The following is a 25768-nucleotide window of genomic DNA, read 5'->3' as shown; positions in this document are numbered from 1 at the left end:
GACCTGGCAGACGGCTGTGGCTCCGTGGGCGTGGCCCCCACCTGGGACAAGTGGGCAGGGCTCACCGGGTGTCAGTGACACAGCTGGGCCAGCTTGGTGTGAGCGGTGGGTGCATGTGCTGTGTGTGCACGCGTGGCTGTGTGTGTACGTGCGACTGTGTGTGTACGCGTGGCTGTGTGTGTATACGCGTGGCTGTGTGTGTGTACGTGTGGCTGTGCGTGTATACGCGTGGCTGTGCGTGTATACGCGTGGCTGTGTGTGTACGCGTGGCTGTGCGTGTGTACACGTGGCTGTGTGGCTGTGTGGTAGGTGCTCTCTCTTGGAGGAGTGACCTGGGGAATGCCCTGCAGCACAGCGCCTGTTCCCCCTCCCCGCACCCCCCACTGGAGGGAGGGGTCTCCCTGTGCAGTTTGCAGGGGCCGAGGCCGAGGCTGCAGGGACGTTGTGGGGCCTGAGGGATGAGGGAGGGAGGGACCCCCAGGGGAGCCGTGTGCCCCATGGGCGAAGGGGCAGAGCCACGGCTGCGGGCACATCCACGGGCTGCAGGACAGACTGTGTCCGGTCACACGTCCACGGGGCCTCTGCCTGGGCCTCGGCTCCGTATCCCTGTCCCCCCCACCCCCCCCCCCGAGCACGATGGGGCCCCTGGAGGACCAGGGTGTCCGAGCCCCCGTCCCCTCGTGGCTCCCCGCTTAGTGGCCCGCACCGTGGCTGTGGTGACTGCTCAGAGGGCCGCTCCTCGGGGACACCCCACCCTCCTGCGGCCCAGGGGACCAGGCGGGGTGTCCGCCCGCCCCGGCGCCGGGCTGGCAGCACACCGCCGGGGAGGGGTGGGCCGCCACCAGCCAGGGCCCGGGAGCGCGGCCTGCCGGCGGACGGGCAGCGAGGCCGCTGGCAGAGGCCGGGCAGTGACGGAAGCGGGAGAAGCTGTGCCGCCCCTGACGCTGGGCCCCAGCCTCTGCCCACGGGGCCCGGGCTGCATCTCCTCCCGACTGCAGGGGCCTGCTGCCCGAGTGCCAGCCCCCGGGGTCCAGGTTCCGGTGGAGGGCACACAGAAACGGGGTCCTCGCCCGGCTGTGTGGCTCAGGGGTTGAGCACTGACCTATGAACCAGGCGGTCATAGTTCGATTCCCGGTCGGGGCACAGGCCCGGGTTGTGGGCTTGATCCCAGGAGTGGGATAAGCAGGAGGCAGCCGGTCCGTGATTCTCTCTCATCACTGATGTTTCTCTCTCTCTCTCTCTCTCTCTCTCTCTCTCTCTCTCTCTCTCTCTCTCCTCTCTCTCCCTCTCTCTTCCTCTCTGCAATCAGCAGAAGTATTTAAAAATAAAATAAAATAAATAAAATTGAGATCCTTGCCGGTGGCTCAGTGGTTAGAGCGCGGCCCTCACAGCAAAGGGTCTTGCACCTGGTTAAAGGCACCCACCTGGGTTGCTGATCCACTCCAGCTCCCGGTTGGGGTGCGCGCAGGAGGCAGCGATCAATGTTCTCTCCCTCCCCCATCCCCTCTCCCCTTCCCCCCTCCCTTAGAAAAGCCACGGGGAATCCCCTCGGGTGAGGGGTGAGGGTTAAAGGATGAGAGGGCCTCAAATCGCCTGTCAGTCAGCGGGGAGCCCAGGTCCTGCGAGCCCCAGGCTGACTCCCTGTGGCTGCAGCGGGGTCTGGGGGGGGGTGGGCTGGAGGACGGGGTGCAGACAGGGCTCCTGGGCGCAGCAGCCACCAGGGAGCCGAGGCTGCGGCTGCTGACCGCCGGCCGAGCCTGAACCTCACGCAAACCCGGCCCCTGGACCAGCCGCCCTGTCCCAGGACAGCGAGCCGCCCAGGGGGACGGGGGGCTGCCAGGCCATGCCCAGGGCACTGTGGCCGCATCTCTGCCCTCCCACCGGAGGCCGTGTCCTCCCACCCGCCCGGGCCCAGCCTCCAGCTCGTAGGAAGCAACACACACCTGTACACACACAGACACACATATACCATCTACACGTCTGTCTCTGCATGTGTGCACATACATACACACACACCATCCACACAACTGTCTGCACACACACTCCATCCACACAACTGTCTGCACACACACTCCATCCAAACACCTGGCTGCACACACACCCCATCCACACGCCTGGCTGCACACACACACCATCCACACGCCTGGCTGCACACACACTATCCAAACACCTGGCCGCACACACACCCCATCCACACAACTGTCTGCACACACACTCCATCCAAACACCTGGCTGCACACACACCCCATCCACACGCCTGGCTGCACACACACACCATCCACACGCCTGGCTGCACACACCCCATCCACACGCCTGGCTGCACACACACCCCATCCACACGCCTGGCTGCACACACACACCATCCACACGCCTGGCTGCACACACCCCATCCACACGCCTGGCTGCACACACACCCCATCCACACGCCTGGCTGCACACACACATCATCCACACACCTGGCTGCACACACACACCATCCACACGCCTGGCTGCACACACACTATCCAAACACCTGGCCGCACACACACACCATCCACATGCCTGGCTACACGCACACACACACACACAGCATCCAAACGCCTGTCTGCACATGCGTGCATACACACACACACACACACACACACACACCAGCGTCCCCCTGGAGGGCAGGCTCTGAGACCAGAGGTAACTGAATTGACACCCACAAATCGCAGTGGTGAGCCTCGCTGGGAAAGGTCTCTGCCGACCACAGGGCTGACTGCTCGGGGCAGCAGCAAAGCCGCCAAAGTGGCGGCCCCAGAACCAGGGACACCAGCTTCTCCGAGATGCACCGGGTCCCTGTGCTGCATGGGCTAGGGCGGTCTGCGGTCATGCCGGATACCACTTCCGGCAGGTAATAATTACAAGAGTCTCACCAAAAGGTGGGTGAAGCGTGGGCGGCTCAACAAGGGTGAGCCACACATGTAGTTCACCTGGTGGAATGGCTAAACGGCACTTCCCCCAAACCTGAATAGGATTGTCTGTTGCCAGACAGCTCAGGGCACTTTATTGCCTCCTGTTGGCCAAACACGGAACAGCTGTGGGCTATTCCCCAAACCGGCGATCTCTGTAACCCTTTGATACCTCACCCTTTGAAGTGTGTATCTCCACCTTGTCTTTAGGACAAATTGTGTTAAATAACTAGCATGAGGTCCTGAGACAAGGTGAGTCTTCAGTTCCTTTAGCTGAAGCTCCTCTGACCCCCAGTGCCTCTCAAAATCATCTTTCATCTCCGGACTCCTTAGTCATCCACGCATCAGCCCCTTTCCCCAGAGTGCTGAACCGAACCCTTTGTAAGGCCGGGACAAGCACTCCGGCAAGGTGAGAACTGGGGACATGAGGGAGGGAGCTGACCAGCTGTGGCGGGAACCTGGACCAGCCCCAGCTGCGGGGAGAGAGGAGCCGGCCTCCGTCCATTCAGGAGCCCGGGGTGCAGTCCCAGCTCATCACAAGAACTCTCACTGCCCCTTACGGCGACCTCGGGAGCAGACCTCGACCAGAAACCGGCCGGTCCCCGTTCCTAACGCTGCCCGGGAGCCGGACCTCGCTGGCGGAGAGGGGCGGCAGGCGGGCAGGCGGGCACTCACCCCCTCGGACTTCTTGTCGGGGTAGACGCACGTGGCGCCCCCGGCCGTGAAGTTGCAGTAAACTTTGAAGGAGTCCCTGGAGCAGCCCTGGTTCGGGTCCACCCAGTATTCGCCTGCGGGCGGGGCGGGGAGGGGTGTGAGGACTGTGCGGGGCCTGGCCCTGCCCACCCGGCCGCTGCCCGGGCCGCGCCCCACCGTCCGGGAAGTCGGGGTGGCAGAGCTGCAGGTCCTTGCAGGTGCGGGCGGGGTTGTCCTGGGTGCCCAGCGGCCGCTTCATCTGCTCGATCTCCAGCTTGAGCGAGTTGAGCGAGCCGAAGATCTCCTCCATGCCGTCGGCGTAGTCGGCGTAGCTCTCGCCCTCGGCGTCCTCCAGCAGCTGGCTGGCGTCGATGTTCCGCCGCGCGCGGGCCTGGATCGGCAGCGGCTGGATGACCTCGCCCGGGGGGCCCTGGGGAGGCAGAGGGGGCGGCGTGGGTGCGACAGGACGGGCGGGGGGCCCTGGGCCCACACACCTGTCCGTCTCAGGACGCGTCTTCCCTCTCGCTGCCTCCGGAACATTCCGCACCGTCCCCGCCACGGGGCCTGGTCTGCACCGAGCACCTCCCTCCTCTGACCAGCCAGCCCCGCCGGGGTCCCTCTCTGTGCCAGCCCTCGGCCGCACACCCCAGCCAGGCCTGGTGTTCCCGAGTCTGTCCTCAGCGAGGCTCACAGCGCCGACGTGGGCTGCACACAGTGGGGCTGCACAGTCGGACTGCACACAGTGGGGCTGCGGGAGGCTGGCAAGGCCCGAGCCTGTGTCCCTGGGGCTGTGTCAGGGGCCCAGCCGAGGACAGGCACTCAGAGGCTGCGCTGCCAAAGGGTGCGCTGCCTGCACCTTAGGCCTTGTCTACTGCGCCCACCCCAAAGGCACACACACACACGGATGTGCACACATGTGCACATACATGCACACACCGGCATGCACACAGACATGTGCATACACACACGTGCTTTTTCCTGTCTCTCATCTCCATCCTGTCCATCCCTCCCTCTGCCTCCCCCAGGGAGCCCACCGGGGTTGCACTCCCTGGGCTTCCTCCGGGGACAGGCCCTGCCGCCATGGCCACGCTCCTGACGTGGCTATGGAAACGGAACGGCACAGACACATCTTCCCACGGGGCCCTCGGTGCTCGGAGAGCCCCACCCCACGTCCACGTCCTCGGCTGCTCACCGGTGGGCCGGGGGGTCCTGGGTGGCCTGCCTCACCCTTCGGGCCAGTGGGACCCTGTGAGGGGGGAAGAACCAGCTCTGACCACCGGGCCTGCGGGACCGGACTCCCCGGGGTCCCTGTCAGCCCCAGTGGGGGCCGGGGGGGGGGTCTGACATGCAGGGAGGTGACAGCCCCCCGAGATGGGAGCGTAGGGGACAAGGTGCTTTCTGTGGGGCAGACACAGCCACCCCCTCAGGCTGGGGGTGAGCTGGACAGGACGGTAGGAGAGGGGTGTGACCCAGGGGGGTGCGGGGCCCAGGGTGGGGACAATGCAGGGTGCACACCCTCCCCCGGGGGGCGGGCCCTGCAGGGTGCACCGCACTTACCGAGGAGCCCTTAGCACCTTTGGGGCCGGGAGGACCCTGTGGAGAGGGGGGAGGAGCGTTAGTGAGCGGGAGGCCCCTCCCCCAGGCACCCACCTCTGACCTGTTCCTCTTGGGCCGGGCCTGGCTGTCACCCTCTCCCGCCCCATGTCCCTTCCCGGGAGCCGGCACTGGTCTCATGGGACTGGGAGGCGGGGTGGCTGTGCTCACCCCACAGAGCGGGGAGTGTCCTGGCACCAGGGCCGGCTCCCCCCTCAGCGGAATCACATGCAGGTGGCCAAGGGCGAGGGCGAGGGCGAGCCGGCCCAGACCCTGGCGCCCTGCCCTCTGGCCAGGCTCGCACCAGCCGGGGGCCCGCCGGCCATGGGGACCCAGGCCCTGGCCCGGGGGGCACCGGCTCCAGGCCAAGGGGACTGACTGAAGTATGGGTACTGCCCGGCCGGTGTGGCTCAGTGGTTGAGCATCAACCCATGAGCCAGGAGGTCAGGGTTAGATTCCCAGTCAGGGCACAGGCCCAGGTTGCAGGCTTGATCCCCAGTGTGGGGCGGGCAGGAGGCAGCTGGTGCATGATTCTCTCTCACCACGGATGTGTCCATCTCTCTCTCCCTCTCCCCTCCTCTCTTTGAAATCAGTAAAAAATGTATTTAACATTTTTAAGAAGTTGAAACAATCATTAAAACAGTCCTGGCTGAGCAGAGCCGTGCCTCTGCTGCTCGGCACCCTCGTGGGGAGTGAGGACCCAGAGCCCCAATCCCGGGTCCTCACTGTCTGACTCCCAGCTGCACGGGGCCCACGCCCGGCCCCCCTCCCCGCTCTCCCACCTCTCCCCGATACACACCGGCAGGCCCGGGGGCCCCGGGGGGCCGAGGGGGCCGGAAGGACCAGTGATCCCCTGTGAGGAGCAGAAAATGCCATTATCAGGGTGAGGGGGTACGAGCTCATTCCCACCCACACGGCCATGCCCAGGCCTGTACCCCGTCTCCCCTCCCAGCCGCCCCCCGACCCTGAGCGGCCGCCCCACCAGAGGGCAGCCCCTCCCGCGGAGCCTGGGGCCTGACTCCAGCCAGAGCCGACCGTGCCCAGGTGCCCAGGTGCCAGGCTGAGGATCGCCCACCACCTCCCAGCCCCTGAGCCCGGCCGGGGCCCCGGCGGAGAGGTGGCCGGACTGTCTGCCCCCACGTGGCCACCGGGGGCAGGGCCCGGGTTCCGGCTGCTCCATCGCCCTGAGGGGCAGAGGCTGCCCGCCTGCCTTAGGCCTGCCTGGCACAGAGAGCCCAGCCCCGATGCCCTCCCCCAGGCGGGCTGGGCCATCACCCACCTGCTCTCCCTTGGGGCCGGAGGAGCCCTGGGGGCCCGGGAGGCCGCGGTCGCCCTTCTCGCCCTGCTCGCCCGGGGGCCCGATGAGTCCGATCAGGCCTGGGTGACCCTGTGGGGACAGAGGCGTGAGGCAGTGCCGTGGCAGAGCCCAGGCCCCACGCGGGCAGTGAGACGGGCGCCACGCCAGGCCACGGGCGCCACGCCACGCCAGGCCACGGGCGCCACGCCACGCCAGGCCACGGGCGCCACGCCACGCCAGGCCACGGGCGCCACGCCACGCCACGCCACACCAGGCCACGGGCGCCACGCCACGCCACGCCACGGGCGCCACCAGCTGACGCCTCCTGATGGAAAGGGGCCGGAGGGCAGTCGGGTCAGGACAGCGGGTCTGACACGGAAAGACCCTGAAAGAACGGCCAGACGCAGGCCAGGCCCCGGCTCCGGGGACCCTGGCCGGGCCTCCTGCCCGGGTCCGCGGTGGGCACGCGCGGGAGCGCCGGGCGGCATGTGGGGGCCAGGCTCCCGTGGACACGATTGCTCTTCACGGTGTGTTTTTAACGGGGAATCCTCTGCGTGGGTTCGAGTGAGACTGCCTGCTTTCTAGGAGCCGCGGAAAGTTCTGGAAGGGCTCCTCCAGCTTTCGCTGTGCTGGGGGCAGTGAGGGCGGAGAGAGGAAGACCCCACGCCGCCCGCTCCCCCGTCATCGGGCTGTGAGGGGCTTGGCGTTTACAAACAGATGAACGTTCCCCAGAAACCACTCCTGAGGGGAGGGCGAGAGCCCGCCCCCTTCCTGGGGCTGGAGCGCGTCCCCAGGAGCCTCTGCTCCTCGGACCCGAGGCCCTTCCCCTGTGCCCTCCGTGCCCGGGGCCCCCAGGCTCTGCCGGGCGAGGGCGAGGGGCCCAGTCCCAGCCCCACGGCCCCGAGCGCCCCTTACCTTTTCCCCTTTGGGGCCAGAGTCGCCTTTGAGGCCGGGGAGTCCTGGGGGGCCCTGCAGGAGGAGGCGGGTCAGGTCTCTCCCCGTCCCACCGCCACCCCTGCCGGGGGCTCCCGGGGTCACTCACCATGGGCCCGGGGGGGCCGTCGGGGCCTGGGGATCCTGGGAGTCCCTGTTCGCCCTGAAACACAGCCGCTCCGTGTGAGCCCCGTGTGAGCCCCCTCCCCGCCCCATGCCCCACCGCCCTGTGTCCACCCCGTATCCACCCCATGCCTTGCCCCGTGCCCCCCTGCCTGCCCCGTGGCCAACCAGTACCCACCCCGTACCCGCCCAGTACCCGCCCGTGCCCGCCCCGTGCCCGCCCCGTGGCCACGCCGCCCCTGTGCCCCCCTGCCCGCCCCATGCCTGCCCCCTGCTCGCCCCGTGCCCGCCCCCTGCCCCCTGCCCCCTGCCCCCTGCCCCCGCCGGCCTCGGGCACTCACCACGGGGCCGGGGATCCCCCGCAGGCCGTCGGGCCCCGGCTTCCCGGGGGCCCCCTGGGGGCCGATGGGGCCAGTCTTCCCAGGAGGACCCTCCAGGCCGGCTTCCCCCTGCGGGCGGAAGGCGAGTGAGCGCATGGGCTGTCAGAGGGGGTCACCAGGCCCAGACATCCGGAGGGGGGGGCCCCATTTTCCATGTTCCCGTGGGAGCCGCCTGGCACTCCCATAGCCAGCGGGCTCCCAGCCCTGGGGCACACCAGCGGCTGATGCCCGCAGCGACGGCGGCCCACACGTGTGCTGGCCGAGTGCGGCCCGTCCCCCTCAGCCTCGGCCCCGCCACGGCCTCGCCTCCGGGGGGGGGCAGCTGCGGTGGCCCAGGCCGGACCCAGTGCCAGCGCCCTCCGCGCAGTGCCCCAGCCACTGCCGAGCCGCCCTGTGGGGCAGCCAGAGCCGCGATCCTAGGCCCCGCCCCCCCAGCCCCAGGCCGCCTCCCCGCCCCAGCTCCTCACCTTGGCTCCCTTTTCCCCCTGTCGGCCTTCAGGGCCTGCGGGCCCCGGGGGTCCCTGGAGCAGAAGAGAAACACGGGGGGGGGGGTGAGTGGGCTGCGGGTCCCAGTGAGCACAGCGTCTGCAGGGGACAGGCCTGGGGGGCATGGGGGTAGCCCTGGGCCCCTGGCCAGAGGATGCAGCCCCCAGATGCAGCCAGGACTCCGGCCTGGAGCAGGCCCAGGCCAGCATGGGGCGCCCTGGCTGCTGTGAGGGGGCACCCTCCCTTGGCTCCGCCCTGCAGCTCCGTTTCTGCAGCAGCAGAAGCCGGTCACCAAATGGGAAACGGAGGACACGCTCACAGAGAAGCACTGTCCCACCAGCGCCCCCTCCCCCCCGCCCCCGGAGGGGAGCTGCTGTGGGACCCGGCAGGGGGGACGGGCAGGGGGGACCGTTACCCGTTTTCCTGGAGGCCCGGACGGGCCTGGCTCACCGGTGGGGCCCGGGGATCCCTGGAGGCAGAGAGAAGGGGTCGGTTGGCTGCGGGAGGCGCGGGGGGCTGGGCCGGAGGAGCACGCTGAGCCGTGTCCTGGCAGCCGACCCTGACCCCCGTCTCGGGGCTGATGGACCCGCCCGCTGCCCCTGCCCCCCGCTCCCCGGACCCCGGTGACGGGCTCGCCTCCGTGAGCGCCGCCTGCTGGAAGGGGGAACAGTGACACCCCGAGGGCGCGGGCGGGAGGGGGAGCTGGAGGCCTCAGGCCCTGAGCACCCCTCAGAGACGCGGCTGGACACCATGTCTCAGACCCTCTCGGGGTGCGGGTGCCGCTGTGTGGCCCAGCCCGGGGGCTGAGGGAAGAGCCCCTTCCAGGAGGGACACACCGGCCAAGCAGGAATAAACTGCCTCTGCCCTGGCTGGGGTGCTCAGTGGATAGCGCATCGGCCTGCGGACTGACGGGTCCCAGGTTTGCTTCCCGGTCAGGCCACACGCCAGGGTCATAGGCTCGATCCCCAGTGTGGGGTGTGTAGGAGGCAGCTGGTCCCTGATTCTCTCTCATCATGGATGTTTGTATCCCCCTCTCCCTCCCTCTCTGTCATCAGTAGAAATGAATTTAAAGATAAAATTAATTTAAAGCTTATTTGCTTCCCCTGAGGCTCCTGGGCGGCTCTGCAGGTTCCGGGCTCCCTGTGGGCAAACGAGTGGCAAGACGGAGAGCATGCTCCTCCCAGGAGGGGTCCATGCTCCCCAGACCCCACAGGGGGCCAGGCCCCATCACCGCCACCGGGTTAGGGTTTGTCAGAAATGAACAAAGCGTCCGGCCGGCGTGGCTCAGTGGCTGAGCATCGACCTATGAACCAGAAGGTCACGGTTTGACTCCCGGACGGGCACAGGCCCGGGTTGCGGGCTGGATCCCCAGGAGGCCGTGCAGGAGGCAGCTGATGGGTGTTTCTCCTCACATCAATGTTTTTCTCTCTCTCTCTCTCCCTCTGTCTTTCTAAAATCAATAAAAGCTTACATATATAAAAAGCTAGTTGCCAATCCCCAGAACCCACAGCCGCCTCCACCTGACCCGGAGGCCATGCAGGAGCACTCACCGTCTGCCCGGCCTCGCCGTCATCCCCTTTGTCCCCAGGGGGGCCGTCCTGACCCTGCGGGGCGAGAGCGAGGTCCTGTCTCCGGACGGAACGGAGTCCGTCCCCAAACCCAAGCCGTCGAGGGGGCGGGACACAGCGGGTCAAAATGGGACCGTCTGCCTCTGACCCCTGTGGATGCCCCGGGAGGGCACGTGCCCAGAGGAGCTCAGGAATACCTCCCCCCGCCCCCAAAGAAAGCCGGGCTGCAGGCAGGTCAGCATCGCGGGGGACGCCGGCTCAGGGCCCCAGACCTACCGCGGGGCCGGGCTCTCCGGGGGGACCGGGGTCTCCGGGGAAACCGACGGGGCCCTGGAACGGAGAGGGAGGCACGTGCTGGCCTCAGCCCCGCCCAGCGACCTCCCGGCCAGCGCTGCGTGAGGCCGTCCCCACCCCACAGCCACCCTCCCCCCAAGCCCCCCTCCCCCGCCTCCCCTCCCTCCCCTCCCTTCCCTCCCCCACAGCCTCCCCCCCCACGGCCTCCCCCCCGCCCCCCCGCCCCCCCCCCGCCTCCCCTCCCTCCCCTCCCTTCCCTCCCCCACAGCCTCCCCCCCCCCACGGCCTCCCCCACGCCTCCCCTCCCCCCTGCCTCCCCTCCCCCACAACCTCCCCCCCCGCCCCCCCCCCCCCCCCCCCTCCCCCCCCCCCCCCCCCCCCCTTCTCCCCGGGAGCCCTTCTTGGGCGTCACCGAGCCCCCCAGGCGCTGGGGCGGGCGGCTCCCCAAGGCCATTCTCCGTCTGAGGCCCAGCCGGGCCCTGGCTTCCAGAACGTGCAGCTCCAGGCCTCCGAGGGGAGCCGGGGCGGGGGGGCAGCCACACGGGGCTCAGTGCCATCCAGCACGCTCCCTGCCCGCTCAGCTCCCCGCCCGGGCTCTGGTCAGGTGAGAGCGTCTCCCTAGCCGCCTCCCAGGGGCCCGTGGCGCGGGGGGATCGGGGACCAGGGCCCGGACGTGGGAGGGGGGATCGGGGACCAGGGCCCGGGCGTGGGAGGGGGGATCGGGGACCAGGGCCCGGACGTGGGAGGGAGGATCGGGGACCAGGGCTCGGACATGGGAGGGGAGATCGGGGACCAGGGCCCGGACGTGGGAGGGGGATCGGGGACCAGGGCCCGGGCGCGGGAGGGGGGATCAGGGACCAGGGCCCGGACGTGGGAGGGGGATCGGGGACCAGGGCCCGGACGTGGGAGGGAGATTGGGGACCAGGGCCCGGACGTGGGAGGGGGATCGGGGACCAGGGCCGGGCGCTGGAGGAGGGAACGGGGACCAGGGCCGGGCACGGACGTGGGCGCAAGCGAGCGGCTCAGTACTCACGGGGCTGCCCTTGGGGCCGTCGTCGCCGGGCGGGCCTTTGGGGCCGGGGGGTCCAGCAGCACCAGAGGGGCCGGCCTCGCCCTTCTCCCCCCTCTCGCCTTTGGGTCCCTGCAGGAAGGGGCCGTGAGCCCAGAGCGAATGCAGACGGGCCCTCGGGGGCCGGGGGGGGGAGGGGGGCAGCTCCCCGGGGAGCCAGCACGGACCTGAGGGCCCCTCCTCTGGGGTACACAGCTGGGGGGCAGCTGGATGCCAAGGAGGCCTCTGCCCCCCAGCCGCCTCCTGGGCCCCAAAGACCCCAGCAGCCGGAGGGGGTTCCCACTGACCGCAGGGATGGGTCCCTCCCGGGGCCGAGGAGGGGACACGGCCCACAGGACCCAGCCTACAGGACAGCCTGTGGAAAGGCCCGGAACGCCGGCCACCCAGCCACTGCTGCCGCCAGTCATACCTGCTGACGTCTGTCTGCACCCCCATACCCTCCCACACACATGTGCACACACGCAAGCACACACACGGGAACATCTACACATGCACACACGTCCGCCCTTTTTTGAGGTGGGCATGGAGGATCTGTGGCTCCGACTCCTGGACGGCACCCCGAGGCAGATGGCCCCCCCTGTACCGTGCGCCCCCTCACTCACCGGGGGCCCCCCTTCTCCGGGAAGGCCATGCTCGCCAGCTTCTCCAGGCTCGCCCTGCGGAGGACACAGGTCACATGGGGCCGGGAGCAGAGGCCCCAACACCGGGTTCTCACACTCACACACACACGCACACACACATGCACACACACATGCACAGACACGCGCGCACACACGCACACACACACTCATAGGACACGGGGTGTCGGGGGTCACCTTCTCCCCCACGGCTCCGGGGTTGCCGATTCCTCCGGGGGGCCCCTGCGGCCCGTCAGCTCCGGGCGCTCCGGAGGGCCCTCGGGGGCCGGGCGGGCCGGGCGGGCCCTAGGAGGAGAGAGCGTTGGGCGCGGGGAATGCCACGTGGCCGAAGGGAACCGCCGCACGGCCGGCCCACACTTACCATCTGGCCCACGTCCCCCGTCTCGCCCTTCTCTCCCGGCGGCCCCGGCAGGCCCTGCGGACAGAGGGTGAGCAGGGTGGGGCGGGGCGGGCAGGGGGACAGGGCAGAGCGCGGGCACGCTGAGGGGCACCCGCCATCGGACACGCTCCCCCCGTTACCTGCAGCCCCACGGGCCCAGGGGGCCCGGGGAACCCTCGTGGGCCTTCGTCCCCTTTCTGCCCGAAGAGGCCCTGCTGGCCGCGGGGCCCCGGCTCTCCGTCGGCTCCCTGTGGGGACGGGCGGGCGGGTGAGGCCTGCGTCCGGCTGCCCGCCGCCCGGGGGAGGGGCCGGGGCCTGAGCGGCCTGGACGCAGACACTCACCGAGGGGCCCGGCTGTCCGATGGGGCCTTGCGGGCCCGTGGGCCCTGGCGGACCCTGTGGGGACAGACGGACACGGATGTTTCCGGAGCCACGGCTGCAGCCCGCGGAGGGGCCGGCGGAGCAGGCGGGCGTCCGGGGAGCTCCGCGGGGTCCTCACCTGCTCTCCTTTGTCCCCCTTGCTGCCCTTCTGCCCCGGCTCCCCGAGCTCTCCCTGTGGGCGGAAGTGGAGGCCCGTCAGCCGGGACCGGGGGTCTGACCTGCTCCCGCCGCCCACTGGCCTCCGCGCCCAGGGTGACGGCCGTCCCCGCGGCTCAGCAGGTTCCGTCTTAACGTGCGCGCTGGGCCGGACGGCCCCACCGACACCACACGGACGCCGCGCCGACGGGAAACGGCGGCCAAATCCCAGCGGAAATATCTACTCCGCTTGTCCGGCCGTCTGACCACAGCGGGCACCGATTCCCCGCCCGCAGAGCCACCGCCTTCGGCCCCTGCGGGCGGCTGGCTCCACCTCCGAGGCGGGGCAGTGTCTGCAGCGAGCTGACGGCTCCAGCCACGTCCGCGGGAGGCGGCGCGGGAGGGGCAGCCGGAGAGCCAGCCCCGGTGTCCTTACCTTGTCCCCGTCTTCTCCGGGGGGGCCCACGGGGCCGGCCGGGCCGGGCAGCCCCACCGGACCCTGGAGGCCGTCGCGACCGGCGGGGCCTTGTGGGCCTTTCTCGCCCTGAAGGAGAGAAGACCCACGTCACACGTGTGTCAGCTCAGCCGCATGTCACATGCGTGTCAGCTCAGCCCCATGTCACACGCGTGTCAGCTCAGCCCCGGGAGGCCCGGGCAGGATGTGGGGCATGACGGGCCTGTCCGAGGGACGTCAGCCAGATTGGCTGAGGCCGCCCTCACCACCCCCACACCCCCGCTCCCGAGCAGCACTCGCACCGTCCGGGGAAACTGAGGTACCGTGGTGAGCAGCCAGGCCTGGATCCGGCCCCGGCCCAGCAGACCCCCGTGTGTGCACGTGTGTGTAATGTGTGAGTGTGGGTGGGTGTGCACATGGGTGTAATGTGAGTATGGGTGTGTGTGCACATGCATAATGTGTGTGAGTGTGTACATGTGTGTTTGGCAGGGAGGGTGTTGGCGGAGAGCGGAGGTAATGACGTTGCCGAGGCTGGAACTGGGCCCTCCCATCACACATCCCCCGTCTTCCCTCCACCCTGGCCCCGGCCCACCAGGACCTGCCCGTCCCAATGCCACCTCCCCCACAGGCAGGGCGTGCACACTGCAGGCGGTGCCCCCACGTGGCACCGGGCCTGGGCGGCCACTCTGGACACACCGTCCCAGCCCCCGTGCCGGCACGTGTTGGCACAGATGCGCAGGCGTGACGGCTGTTCTTGCCGGGAGCTGCCCACACCCTCCGGCTCAGGACACGCCGTGGAAGAACCTGGTCAACTCAGGGACCCGCCCCCGGACTCAGTCAGGACACGCCTGACCCTGCACACTCACCTGCACACACTCACCTGCACACACTCACTCACCTGCACACACTCACCTGCACACACTCACTCACCTGGAGGACCACCTCAAACGCCCCCCCCCAAACCGCCAGGTGAGGGGAACCCCCAGGTGAGGGAACCCCCAGGTGAGGGAACCCTCAGGTGAGGGAACCCCCAGGTGGGGGAACCTTTAGGTGAGGGAACCCCCAGGTGAGGGGGAACCCCCAGGTGAGGGAACCCCCAGGTGAGGGAACCCTCAGGTGGGGGAACCTTTAGGTGAGGGAACCTTTACGTGAGGGAACCCCTAGGTGGGGGAACCCCCAGGTGAGGGGGAGGTACTCACCGGCGCTCCTTTCTCGCCGGCGGGCCCCGGGGGTCCCTGGGGGCCAGGTCTGCCTGGAATCCCGATGGGCCCGGCAGCTCCGGCTGGCCCTCTCTCCCCGGGAGATCCCTGGGGCGGGCAGGAAAGGGGTTCATTTCCGGCTCCCCAGCGGCACACACAGACCCCTCAAGCACTGCGATCGCCCCCCTGCTCCAGAGCCCACGGGGGCTCCTGGTGCCTCCGCAGACTCTGGTCCTGCGTCTCCCCTGCCGCTCAGGACCAGCTCCTGTCCACCCCCGCCCGCCGCCTCTCCCCCCAGGACCCGCAGGCGGGCCCTGAGCCAGAGGACAGGGAGGCCTGGGCGCCGCACTCACCGCGGGGCCCGGCGGGCCGGGGGGGCCCTCGCTGCCCTTCAGTCCGAGCGCTCCCTGCAAGGCGTGGAGACGGGGTCACGTCGGGGTCAAGGGCACGGCGGGAGGGCGCCCGGCCGGGCAGTGTCCGCCCGTCCCCGCCGCCCCGCACTCACCACGGGGCCCGGGAGCCCGCGGTCCCCGGGGAAGCCGCGCAGTCCTGGGGGGCCGTCCTTCCCGGGCAGGCCGGCAGGGCCGGGGTCCCCCTGAAACAGAGCGCGGGCGGATGGGGCCGGCCACGGGTGCAGGAGGGGGACTGTGGGCGCGTGGCTTAGGAACCGGGCCGGACCGGACCGGGGTGGAAGCTCCGGGTCCTGGCGCGGCCCACACTGTGCCCTGGGCCCGTGGTCTGTCACGTCTGTTCTCTTGTCCCTCACGTGGGGGACTGTTTCCAGAAAACGTGGGCAGTGAGGGGTCAGGGCATCCGTGTGTGGCAGCGGGGGAGGAGCTGGAGACAGACCCTGCCCCAGGCCGAGAGCAAGGACGGCTGGACCCCCAGGCCCTTTAGGCCCAGCGCTGCGGCCGTCAGCCATCCCGTTCTCATCAAGCAGCAGCGGGCTGAGGTCAGGGTCAGGGCAGGGGGCTGGGCTCAGGGTCAGGGCAGGGGGCTGAGGTCAGGGTCAGGGTCAGGGTCAGGGCAGGGGGCTGGGCTCAGGGTCAGGGCAGGGGCTGAGGTCAGGGTCAGGGTCAGGGCAGGGGGCTGGGCTCAGGGTCAGGGCAGGGGGCTGAGGTCAGGGTCAGGGTCAGGGTCAGGGCAGGGGGCTGGGCTCAGGGTCAGGGCAGGGGGCTGGGCTCAGGGTCAGGGCAGGGGGCTGAGGTCAGGGTCAGGGTCAGGGTCAGGGTCAGGGCAGGGGGCTGGGCTCAGGGTCAGGGCAGGGGGCTGAGGTCAGGGTCAGGGTCAGGGTCAGGGCAGGGGGCTGGGCTCAGGGTCAGGGCAGGGGGCTGGGCTCAGGGTCAGGGCAGGGGGCTGAGGTCAGGGTCAGGGTCAGGGTCAGGGTCAGGGCAGGGGGCTGGGCTCAGGGTCAGGGCAGGGGGCTGAGGTCAGGGTCAGGGTCAGGGTCAGGGCAGGGGGCTGGGCTCAGGGTCAGGGCAGGGGGCTGGGCTCAGGGTCAGGGCAGGGGCTGAGGACAGGGTCAGGGCAGGGGGCTGGGCTCAGGGTCAGGGCAGGGGCTGAGGACAGGGTCAGGGCAGGGGGCTGGCCGGGGGCCTGTCTGAGAAATGACCATCCATCAGCGAGGAGCAGAGCAAACAGACCCTCGGCGATGGTCCTGGGAGAGGCTGCGTGGGAGGTCTGAGCACTCACCTTCGTCCCCTCCTTCCCGGCGAGGCCCGGGAGGCCCTGCTCGCCCGGCGGGCCCGGCGGCCCCGGGTGGCCACGCTCGCCCATCGGGCCCGTCTCTCCGGTGGGACCCTGTGGAAGACCGGCACCAGCCACATTTCAGGGGCGCCCAGGGGAGCCCCTCTGCTCCCCAACCTAAGGCGGCCCTGGCTGCGGAGCCGAGGCTCGCACAGTGACCCGGTGACGCTCTCACCTGAGGGCCGACCACGCCCGGGGGGCCCGGGGGGCCGGTCTTGCCTTGGAAACCCTGTGGAGAGAGTCGCAGCTGAGAGGGCTGCAGCGGCCCGTCCCCCCCCCCTCCCCCCCCAGCCTGTGCGGTTCCCACGGGCTGTCCCGCCCATCCATCCCCGCGGGTCCCCACGTTGGGGAGGACCGGTCCCGCCTCCGCGCGTGCGGGCTCCAGAAGGCCACGAAGCCGACTGGGCAGGTTCCCCTCTCCCTCCTGTGTGCGGGGGACGTGCTGTAACACCCTCCATGCGCCCGCCCGCCCGCCCGGCAGGGCCGCGGCTGAGCGTGGACCGGGCAGCAGGAGCTGTGGTTTGATTCCCGGTCAGGGCACAGTGGGGAGTGTGCAGGAGGCAGCGGACCCCTGATTCTCTCTCATCCTGGGTGTCTCTCTCTCTCCCTCTCCCTTCCTCTCTGAATCAATAAAAAGGTATTTTAAAAAAACTGCTCCTCGTTATAACGTCAGGGAACGGTTCATTTTCTGGGCAGATTCGATGCTGTTTCCAGCGTCCAGAGCTGGGCCAGGCGCGGCCGCTGGGCTGTGCCTCGTCACCGACGCGCGGGGACCCTGCTGCTCACGTGGCCAGCGCTCAGATCGGGCAGGGTCATGCTGCCCCCCCCCCCCTTAGCCAGGAGCGCAGGCTCCTTCCTGGCGCAGCGTCTGCGTGTGCCAGGCCCGCGTCCCCAATCTCCCATGTCTGCTCTGCACACGGGCACGCACACAACCACCCGCCTGAGCGCCATGGGCTCCTGTGGGGAGGCGGCGGGCAGGCCCCGGACGCCACAGTACCACGATCCGCCATGGTCAGCCACGCTCAGCCACTCTCTGCCACGCTCAGCCACTCTCTGCCATGCTCAGCCACTCTCTGCCACGCTCAGCCACGCTCAGCCACGCTCAGCCACTCTCTGCCATGCTCAGCCACGCTCAGCCACACTCAGCCACTCTCTGCCACGCTCAGCCACTCTCTGCCACACTCAGCCACGCTCAGCCACTCTCTGCCACGCTCAGCCACGCTCAGCCACTCTCTGCCATGCTCAGCCACGCTCAGCCACACTCCACCATGCCGGCCCGGCCTCCACGTTCCTGCGGGCTCCCTGCTTGGGCCCTGCTGGCTGCAGGCAGAGGCCATGCCATTTCTGGAGCAGCTTCCTCGGCGGGCGGCGCTGACAGGGTCAGACACGGGAGCCGACGAGCCCAGGGCCCTGCTCAGAGGCCAGGAGGGCCGGGGCTGGGGGGCGGGGGCAGGGAGCAAGAAAGGCCTGGCTTGGCCCTGGCCGGGGACCCCGTGCTGCCGAGGAGGGCATCGTCCCTCAGGGAGGAAGGGGGGAGAATGACCGTGTCTGCTGCTGGTTTCATTTTTATTTGTTGGTCCTCGCCCGAGGGTATTTTCATTGATTGTTAGGGAGAGTGAAGGGAGAGGGAGAGACAGAGAGAAACATCGGTGTGAGGGACACACATCCATGGCTGCCTCCTGCACGCGCCCCGACCGGGGCCCGGCCGGGAGGAGCCTGCCACCAAGGTGGGTGCCCTTGACCGGGATCGAACCCGGAGGGCCTCTCTGGTCTGCAGGCCGAAGCGCTAGCCGCTGAGCCACACCGGCCAGGGCTGCTTCCGTTTTTAAAGGAAGAACAAAGCCGCGCCCAGGAGGCCCCTGGGCTCCCCGGGGAGGCAGCGGTCAGGGGGTCTGGAGCGGGTGCCCTGCACCTGCGGGCGGCCGCGTGGCAGAGGCAGAGGCAGCGCCCGGGAGCCCGCGGCACAGACGGGCAGCGGCCGCCTGCCAGCCTCTCCGAAGGCCCCGGCAGGGGAGCTGCCCGTGCGAGCCCAGAGCAATGTTTTCATTTTCCCGTAAACCGAGAGCAGAGCAGCTTCCACCCATCAGCCCCGCGCCTCGGCAGGGGAAGGCGCGGGTAAATGCGGCTCCGTCACCGCCAGGGAGACGGGTTTAAAGCCGGCGCCGAGGAGCGGATCACACACACACCAACGCCGCCCGCCCGCCCGAGTGCTGGGCCCGCAGAGGGCGGACCGGCGAGGGGCTGCGGAGAGAGGAGAGCACGCGCGCGCCCGCACACACACACACACACACACACCCGCCCCCGCGTGCGGCCACACGGAGCTCCCAGGCCCTGTGAGTCTTGAACCCGCTGAGCCCGGAGCCTGGAGGTCACTGGTGAGCTCAAGGTCACTGTGTTCCCACTCCCACTGCTGGGACACGTCTGCCGTGGACACAGCGTGAAGCTGGACCGAACCCCAAGTGGCTCACGGCGGGGCGTCCCCGCCTCTCTCACACCTGGCCTGGCAGGGCCTTCCCCTCCAGACGCCAAGCCCACCACGGGCGTGGCGAAGGGCAGGGCAAGGTCAGAGGTCAGCCCGGCTGGCCCAGCCGCTGTCAGCGGCAGGCGGGCGAAGGGCCCTCCAGGCCCCCCCGTGGCCAGCCCCGCGGCCGGAAGGACCTGGCTGGACAGCCAGCGTTGGTGCCAGGCCCACGGCCCTTCTCCTGGGTTTCTGGTTGGTTTGTTCAGTTTTTGGTAATCCTCACCCGAGGATGTTCTTCCCATTGATTGTTAGAGAGAGTGGGGGGGGGGGGGGGAGGGAGGAAGGGGGAGAGGGAGAGGGAGAGAGGAACATGGATGTGAGAGAGACACCGCAATCAGGGCTGGAATGGAACCTGCAGCCAGGTAAGTGCCCTTGACTGGGAATCGAACCCTCAACCCTTCAGTGCACGGGCCAAGCTCTAACCACTGAACACACCGACCAGGACCTTCTCTGGGTTTTTCACTGAGAAGCAGCCGAGCGGCAGCCGGCCCTGGGAGCCCACTGCGTCCAGCGAGAGCACGAGGGAGGAGGCGGCCGCACAGGCTCAGGGTGCCCGGGCCTTTCCGTGTGACCTGACCCGGGGCGGCGCCCGCCTTCTGCAGAGACGTCCCGTGTGGCTGGCCTGCGTGGCCTCTCCCAGGCTGACCCCTCCCCGCGGCCCGGCCGTGCCCACAGCCCAACTCACCGTCTCGCCTCTCTGGCCGGGGTGTCCGGGGAGGCCGTCCTTGCCGGGGGGGCCCTGGGGAGAAGCGGGGGACGGTGCTCAGCGCTGAGGAGCCGCCGGCATCGGCCCCTCGAACCCGGTCAGGGTCAGAGGTCAGCTCCTTCCTAACCACAGCCCCGCGGGGCCCCGTTAGGCAAAAATCCCCTCACGAGACGGGTCTTCCTTCCCACGTGGACCTGGGCCCCCCCACACTGTCCCACAGTCCCAGCCACGGGGACGGGCGGGGCCTCGCTGGAGGGAGGGCATTGCTCATGGCCTCAGTCAGGGCCTGGCCGATGACCGGTGTCCTGGTGAAAACAGCTCTGAGGACTCGGCCACGGGAGGGGCGTGGGAGCCACGGGAGGGGCGTGGGAGCCGCGGGAGGGGCCCGTGGGAGCCGCGGGAGGGGCGGGGGAGCCACGGGAGGGGCGCGGGAGCCGCGGGAGGGGCCCGTGGGAGCCGCGGGAGGGCGCGCGGGAGCCACGGGAGGGGCTCGGGAGCCGCGGGAGGGGCGTGGGAGCCACGGGAGGGGCGTGGGAGCCGCGGGAGGGGCCCGTGGGAGCCGCGGGAGGGGCGCGGGAGCCGCGGGAGGGGCGTGGGAGCCGCGGGAGGGGCGTGGGAGCCACGGGAGGGCCCGTGGGAGCCACAGGGGAGGCCCGTGGGAGCCCTGGGAGAGGCCGGAGGGGATGAGGGTGAGACAGAGGGCGGCCTATGAGCCCAGCTGCCAGCAGCACCAGGGGCCGGGGCGGGGAGAGGGGCGCCCCCGGAGCCCTCAGGAGCGAGCCCTGCGCACGGGGATGGCACTTCGGCCGCCGGAGGGGGGGGCTCCTGGTTGCGTAGTGACCGGGACTGTGGTGCTTGGTGATGTGGCCCCGGGACCTGACGCAGAACCAGCCAGAAAGTCCACGGCCCAGAGGAGAAAGGGGCCCACGCCTCCCCAGGCGGCTCCCCTCCCTCACCCCCTCACCCCGACACCCCCTTCACCTCCCCCCTTCCCCCCTTCACCTCCCCCCTCCCCCCTTCACCTCCCCCCTTCACCTCACCCCGACCCCCCCTTCACCTCCTCCCTTCACCTCACCCCGACCCCCCTTCACCTCCCCCCTTCACCTCACCCCGCCCCCCCTTCACCTCCCCCCTTCACCTCACCCCGACCCCCCCCCTTCACCTCACCCCTTCACCTCACCCCTTCACCTCTCCCTTTCACCTCCCCCCTCCCCCCCTTCACCTCCCCCCTTCACCTCACCCCCGCGCAGGAGGGGCCGGTGGACGCAGCCGCGGCCGCTCCGCCTGCAGCCCGCGCCGGGGGCTCCCGCCCGCTGACCCACGGCCCACGTGGAGGCCACATGGGGTCCCCAAAACCCCGTGTACTTACAGGGGGGCCCTTGGGTCCAGGAAAGCCCGTCGGTCCTTGGGGTCCGTTTGGTCCCTGGGGACAGAGAAGGGCCAGTGTGAGGTCAGGCGGCCCCTCCCAGCAGTGGGGGCGGGGCCTCCCAGGGCCTCGGGGTCTGCTCTAGGCACAGGCCCAGTTCCTGCCACCCCCCACCTCTGCCCCATCAACCCCAGCCTCCCCCCCGGCTTCCCCTCACCCCCCGGGCCTGACGGAGGGCCAGCCGGGGCCCGGAGCGGGTCCCAGGGTGAGGCCCCCCCCGCCCCCCGGAGCAGAGGGGACCGGCCGGCCGGCGGCCCCTCCCGCCTGGACCCAGGTCCCTCCCCCGGCTCCTCGCCCGCGGGGGACTGCTCACCCGCTCACCCGGCGGGCCGGCCGGGCCGTCGCCTCCAGAGTTGCCCTGGAGGGAGCAAGGGAAGCGCGGATGTTGTGACCGTCTGACCGGAGCCTCTGCCACGGCCGGTCACTGCCCCCAGCCGTCACCCGCCCCCCTGCCCCAGTCACCCTCCCCCCAGCCCGTCACCCTCCCCCCCCGTGCCCCGTCATCCACCCCCATGCCCGTCACCCGCCCCCCTGCCCCAGTCACTCTCCCCCATGCCCGTCACCCTCCCCCATGCCCGTCACCCGCCCCCCCCCCGTGCCCCGTCATCCACCCCCCTGTGACCCGTCACCCTCCCCGTGTCTGTCACCCTCCCCGTGCCCGTCACCCTCCCTCCTGCCCCGTCACCCTCCCCCCTGCCCCGTCACCCTCCCCCCTGCCCCGTCACCCCCCCCTGCCCCAGTCACCCTCCCCCATGCCCGTCACCCGCCCTCCCCGTGCCCCGTCATCCACCTCCATGCCTGTCACCCTCCCCCCAGCCCGTCACCCGCTCCCCTGCCCCAGTCACCCTCCCCCATGCCCGTCACCACCCCCCTGTGCCCCGTCATCCACCCCCTGTGACCCGTCTCCCCGTGTCTGTCACCCTCCCCGTGCCCGTCACCCTCCCTCCTGCCCCGTCACCCTCCCCCCTGCCCCGTCACCCGCCCCCCTGCCCCATTACCCCCTCCCCCCTGCCCCGTCACCCCCCTGCCCCATCACCTGCCCCCGAGCCCCATCATCCCCCCCCCCCCCCCCCCCCGTGCGGGAACGTACCTTGGGCCCAGGCTTCCCCGTGATGCCCCGAGGGCCCCTCTCGCCCCGAGGGCCCTGCAAATGGGAGGGGAGAGAGGTCAGCTCACCCGGCTCCAACCCCCCCCTCCAAGCCCTCCCCCCACCCCCAATGGGCTCCCGTTTCTGAAGGGCCCTCGGCCCAAAGCGGGGGCAGTTACCGTCGGGCCTCGCTGCCCCCGTGGTCCCGGCTTCCCAGGGGTGCCCTGGAATGAAAGAGGGGCTCAGTCCGCGCCGAGGAGTCCCGGACCACAGGCCCCTCTGGAACCCGTCCCGGTTCTGACCACCGTCCGGGAAGGAGCCGGAGCTCCGGGCCCCCTGCCGAGTGGCCCCGAACGATAACCCCCGAGCTCAGCGCGCAGAGCCACGCCCGGCGGCCTGTCCTTACCCGGCCCCCCTTCTCGCCATTGGCGCCGGGGAATCCCGGAAATCCGATGGAGCCCTGGAAGAGAGGGGGAGGGCGAGCCTGAGGCTGGGCCAGAGCCAAGCTCTGCTGTGTGAGTCCCGGGACACCTGTCCCCACCCCAGCCTCCGACCCACACTCCTCCATCCACCACCATCTACCATCCATCCTCCATCCTTCCTTCCATCCATCCATCCATTCATCCATCCACCATCTACCATCCACCCACCATCTACCATCCATCCACCATCTACCATCCATTCTCCATCCTTCCTTCCATCCATCCATCCACCATCTACCATCCATCCTCCATCCTTCCTTCCATCCATCCATCCATCCATCCACCCACCATCCATCCATCCATCCACCCACCATCCATCCACTCACCATCCATCCATCCATCCATCATCCATCCATCCTTCAATCATCCATCCACCATCTACCATCCACCCACCATCTACCACCCACTCCCCACCCGCCCACCATCTACCATCCACCCACCATCCATCCATCCACCCATCCACTCACCATCCATCCATCCACCCATCATCCATCCATCCATCCATCCATCATCCATCCATCCATCCACCCACCATCCATCCACCCACCATCCATGCATCCATCTGTCATCCATTCATCATCTACCCATCCATCCATCCACCCATCATCCATCCATCCATCCATCCATCATCCATCCATCCATCCACCCACCATCCATCCACCCACCATCCATGCATCCATCTGTCATCCATTCATCATCTACCCACCCACCCATCCATCCACCTGCCATCCACTTCATGGACATTTCCTAAGCATTTCAAAGACTCCAAACCTAAAAACCAAAACTGAGTCCTGACCGTGTTTTCCCTCCCTCCTCCCTCCACACCCTCCTCTCACATGGCCGTGTCTCCAGAGAGCTGTGTTGGGAGAAAAGGAAACACCTATGACTAAGATTAGCTGGCGACAGCGTGTGACTCTCACTGCACCTGTTATCACGTTTGCTGTCTTCCGGAGCGCGCTAAATAAAGCGCGGCTGTGAGTCAGAAATGCCAATCACCACCACCTGGAGCCCAGCTCTGGCTACGTCACCCCAGGCCCCACACGTGCACAGAGGCAGAGCCCCACACAGTGCACGTGGACAGAGGGAGGGCCCCCGTGGACAGAGGGAGGGCCCCTGTGGACAGAGGGAGAGTCCCCACACAGTGCACGTGGACAGAGGGAGGGCCCCCGTGGACAGAGGGAGGGCCCCCGTGGACAGAGGGAGAGCCCCCCGTGGACAGAGGCAGAGCCCCACACAGTGCACGTGGACAGAGCGAGGGCCCCTGTGGACAGAGGGAGAGTCCCACGTGGACAGAGGGAGGGCCCCTGTGGACAGAGGGAGAGTCCCACGTGGACAGAGGGGAGAGTCCCACGTGGACAGAGGGAGGGCCCCCGTGGACAGAGGGAGGGCCCCACGTGGACAGAGGGGAGAGTCCCACGCGGACAGAGGGAGAGCCCCACGTGGACAGAGGGAGCGCCCCACACAGTGCACGTGGACAGAGCGAGGGCCCCTGTGGACAGAGGGAGAGTCCCACGTGGACAGAGGGAGGGCCCCTGTGGACAGAGGGAGAGTCCCACGTGGACAGAGGGAGAGCCCCCGTGGACAGAGGGGAGAGTCCCACGTGGACAGAGGGAGGGCCCCCGTGGACAGAGGGAGGGCCCCACGTGGACAGAGGGGAGAGTCCCACGTGGACAGAGGGAGAGCCCCACGTGGACAGAGGGAGAGCCCCACACAGTGCACGTGGACAGAGGGAGGGCCCCCGTGGACAGAGGGAGAGTCCCCCGCGGACAGAGGCAGAGCCCCACACAGTGCACGTAGACAGAGGGAGGGCCCCCCGTGGACAGAGGGAGAGCCCCCCGTGGACAGAGGGAGAGCCCCACACAGTGCACGTGGACAGAGGGAGGGCCCCCGTGGACAGAGGGAGAGTCCCACGTGGACAGAGGGAGGGCCCCCGTGGACAGAGGGGAGAGTCCCACGTGGACAGAGGGAGAGCCCCACGGGGACAGAGGGAGAGCCCCACACAGTGCACGTGGACAGAGGGAGGGCCCCCGTGGACAGAGGGAGGGCCCCCATGGACAGAGGGAGGGCCCCCGTGGACAGAGGGGAGAGTCCCACGTGGACAGAGGGAGAGCCCCACGCGTGCACAGAGGCAGAGCCCCACACAGTGCACGTGGACAGAGGGAGGGCCCCCGTGGACAGAGGGAGGGCCCCCATGGACAGAGGGAGGGCCCCCGTGGACAGAGGGAGGGTCCCCCGTGGACAGAGGGAGAGCCCCCGCGGACAGAGGGGGAGCCCCACACAGTGCACGTGGACAGAGGGAGGGCCCCCGTGGACAGAGGGAGGGCCCCGTGGACAGAGGGAGAGCCCCCGTGGACAGAGGGAGGGCCCCCCGTGGACAGAGGGAGAGCCCCCCGTGGACAGAGGGAGGGCCCACGTGGACAGAGGGAGAGCCCCACACAGTGCACGTGGACAGAGGGAGAGCCCCGTGGACAGAGGGAGGGCCCAACATGGACAGAGGGGAGAGCCCCCCGTGGACAGAGGGAGGGCCCCCGCGGACAGAGGAAGGGCCCCCGCGGACAGAGGGAGGGCCCCCGCGGACAGAGGGAGGGCCCCCGCGGACAGAGGGAGAGTCCCCCGCGGACAGAGGCAGAGCCCCACACAGTGCACGTGGACGGAGGGAGGGCCCCCGTGGACGGAGGGAGGGCCCCCGCGGACAGAGGGAGGGCCCCCGCGGACAGAGGGAGGGCCCCCGCGGACAGAGGGAGGGCCCCCCGTGGACAGAGGGAGGGCCCCCGTGGACAGAGGGAGGGCCCCCGCGGACAGAGGGAGGGCCCCCGCGGACAGAGGGAGAGCACTATCTGCGGGGCGGGCACTGGCGCTTCTCAGGGGGAACAGGGGCACAGAGCTGAGGGGTGCAGAGAGGGAGCCGCCTGAGCGTGGCTGACGTGAGGAGCTGCGTCTGCGTCTCCCGAGTGCGAGCACAGGACCTTCTGGTCCCGGGGGCGTCCGAGCCCGCGGCTCCCCCTGAGCTCGGGGTGCAGAACCCGAGGCAGAGGTGCCCCATCTCGGCTGCGTGTCCCTCCTCTGACGCCACTCACTGCCCCAGCACCTCCGTCCCCTGCGGCCACGTCCCCGCCACGGGCAGCACGAGTGGAGCTGACACAGCGGCACGGGCCTCTGTGTCACGGCAGCCGCCCGCGAAGGGCCGATGCCGGCGGGGCGGGGGCGGGGGCGGGGGAGGCCGGTGCCAATGCCCCGGGCGGGAGGGG

At 69.6% G+C, this 25768-nt stretch overlaps 1 protein-coding gene across 1 annotated transcript in view; it reads right to left on the bottom strand.

Annotated features, from left to right (window-relative positions):
• The window catches only part of COL5A1 (collagen type V alpha 1 chain), a 79180-nt gene that overhangs the window by 5515 nt on the left and 47897 nt on the right, over positions 1–25768 (bottom strand). The window contains 32 exon segments of the mRNA XM_036416983.2: positions 3606–3718; positions 3801–4053; positions 4816–4869; positions 5181–5216; positions 6016–6069; positions 6496–6603; positions 7429–7482; positions 7556–7609; positions 7911–8018; positions 8417–8470; positions 8851–8904; positions 9986–10039; positions 10280–10333; positions 11331–11438; positions 11969–12022; positions 12182–12289; positions 12366–12419; positions 12524–12631; positions 12726–12779; positions 12883–12936; positions 13336–13443; positions 14553–14660; positions 14906–14959; positions 15058–15147; positions 16245–16352; positions 16474–16527; positions 19505–19558; positions 20895–20948; positions 21265–21309; positions 22042–22095; positions 22218–22262; positions 22445–22498. Of these exon segments, the coding sequence (XP_036272876.2) occupies positions 3606–3718; positions 3801–4053; positions 4816–4869; positions 5181–5216; positions 6016–6069; positions 6496–6603; positions 7429–7482; positions 7556–7609; positions 7911–8018; positions 8417–8470; positions 8851–8904; positions 9986–10039; positions 10280–10333; positions 11331–11438; positions 11969–12022; positions 12182–12289; positions 12366–12419; positions 12524–12631; positions 12726–12779; positions 12883–12936; positions 13336–13443; positions 14553–14660; positions 14906–14959; positions 15058–15147; positions 16245–16352; positions 16474–16527; positions 19505–19558; positions 20895–20948; positions 21265–21309; positions 22042–22095; positions 22218–22262; positions 22445–22498 (2418 nt within the window).

The sequence above is a fragment of the Pipistrellus kuhlii genome, unplaced genomic scaffold, assembly GCF_014108245.1.
Source record: "Pipistrellus kuhlii isolate mPipKuh1 unplaced genomic scaffold, mPipKuh1.p scaffold_m20_p_57, whole genome shotgun sequence".
Lineage (NCBI taxonomy): Eukaryota > Metazoa > Chordata > Mammalia > Chiroptera > Vespertilionidae > Pipistrellus > Pipistrellus kuhlii.
This window is presented reverse-complemented; position numbering and strand designations above follow the sequence as displayed.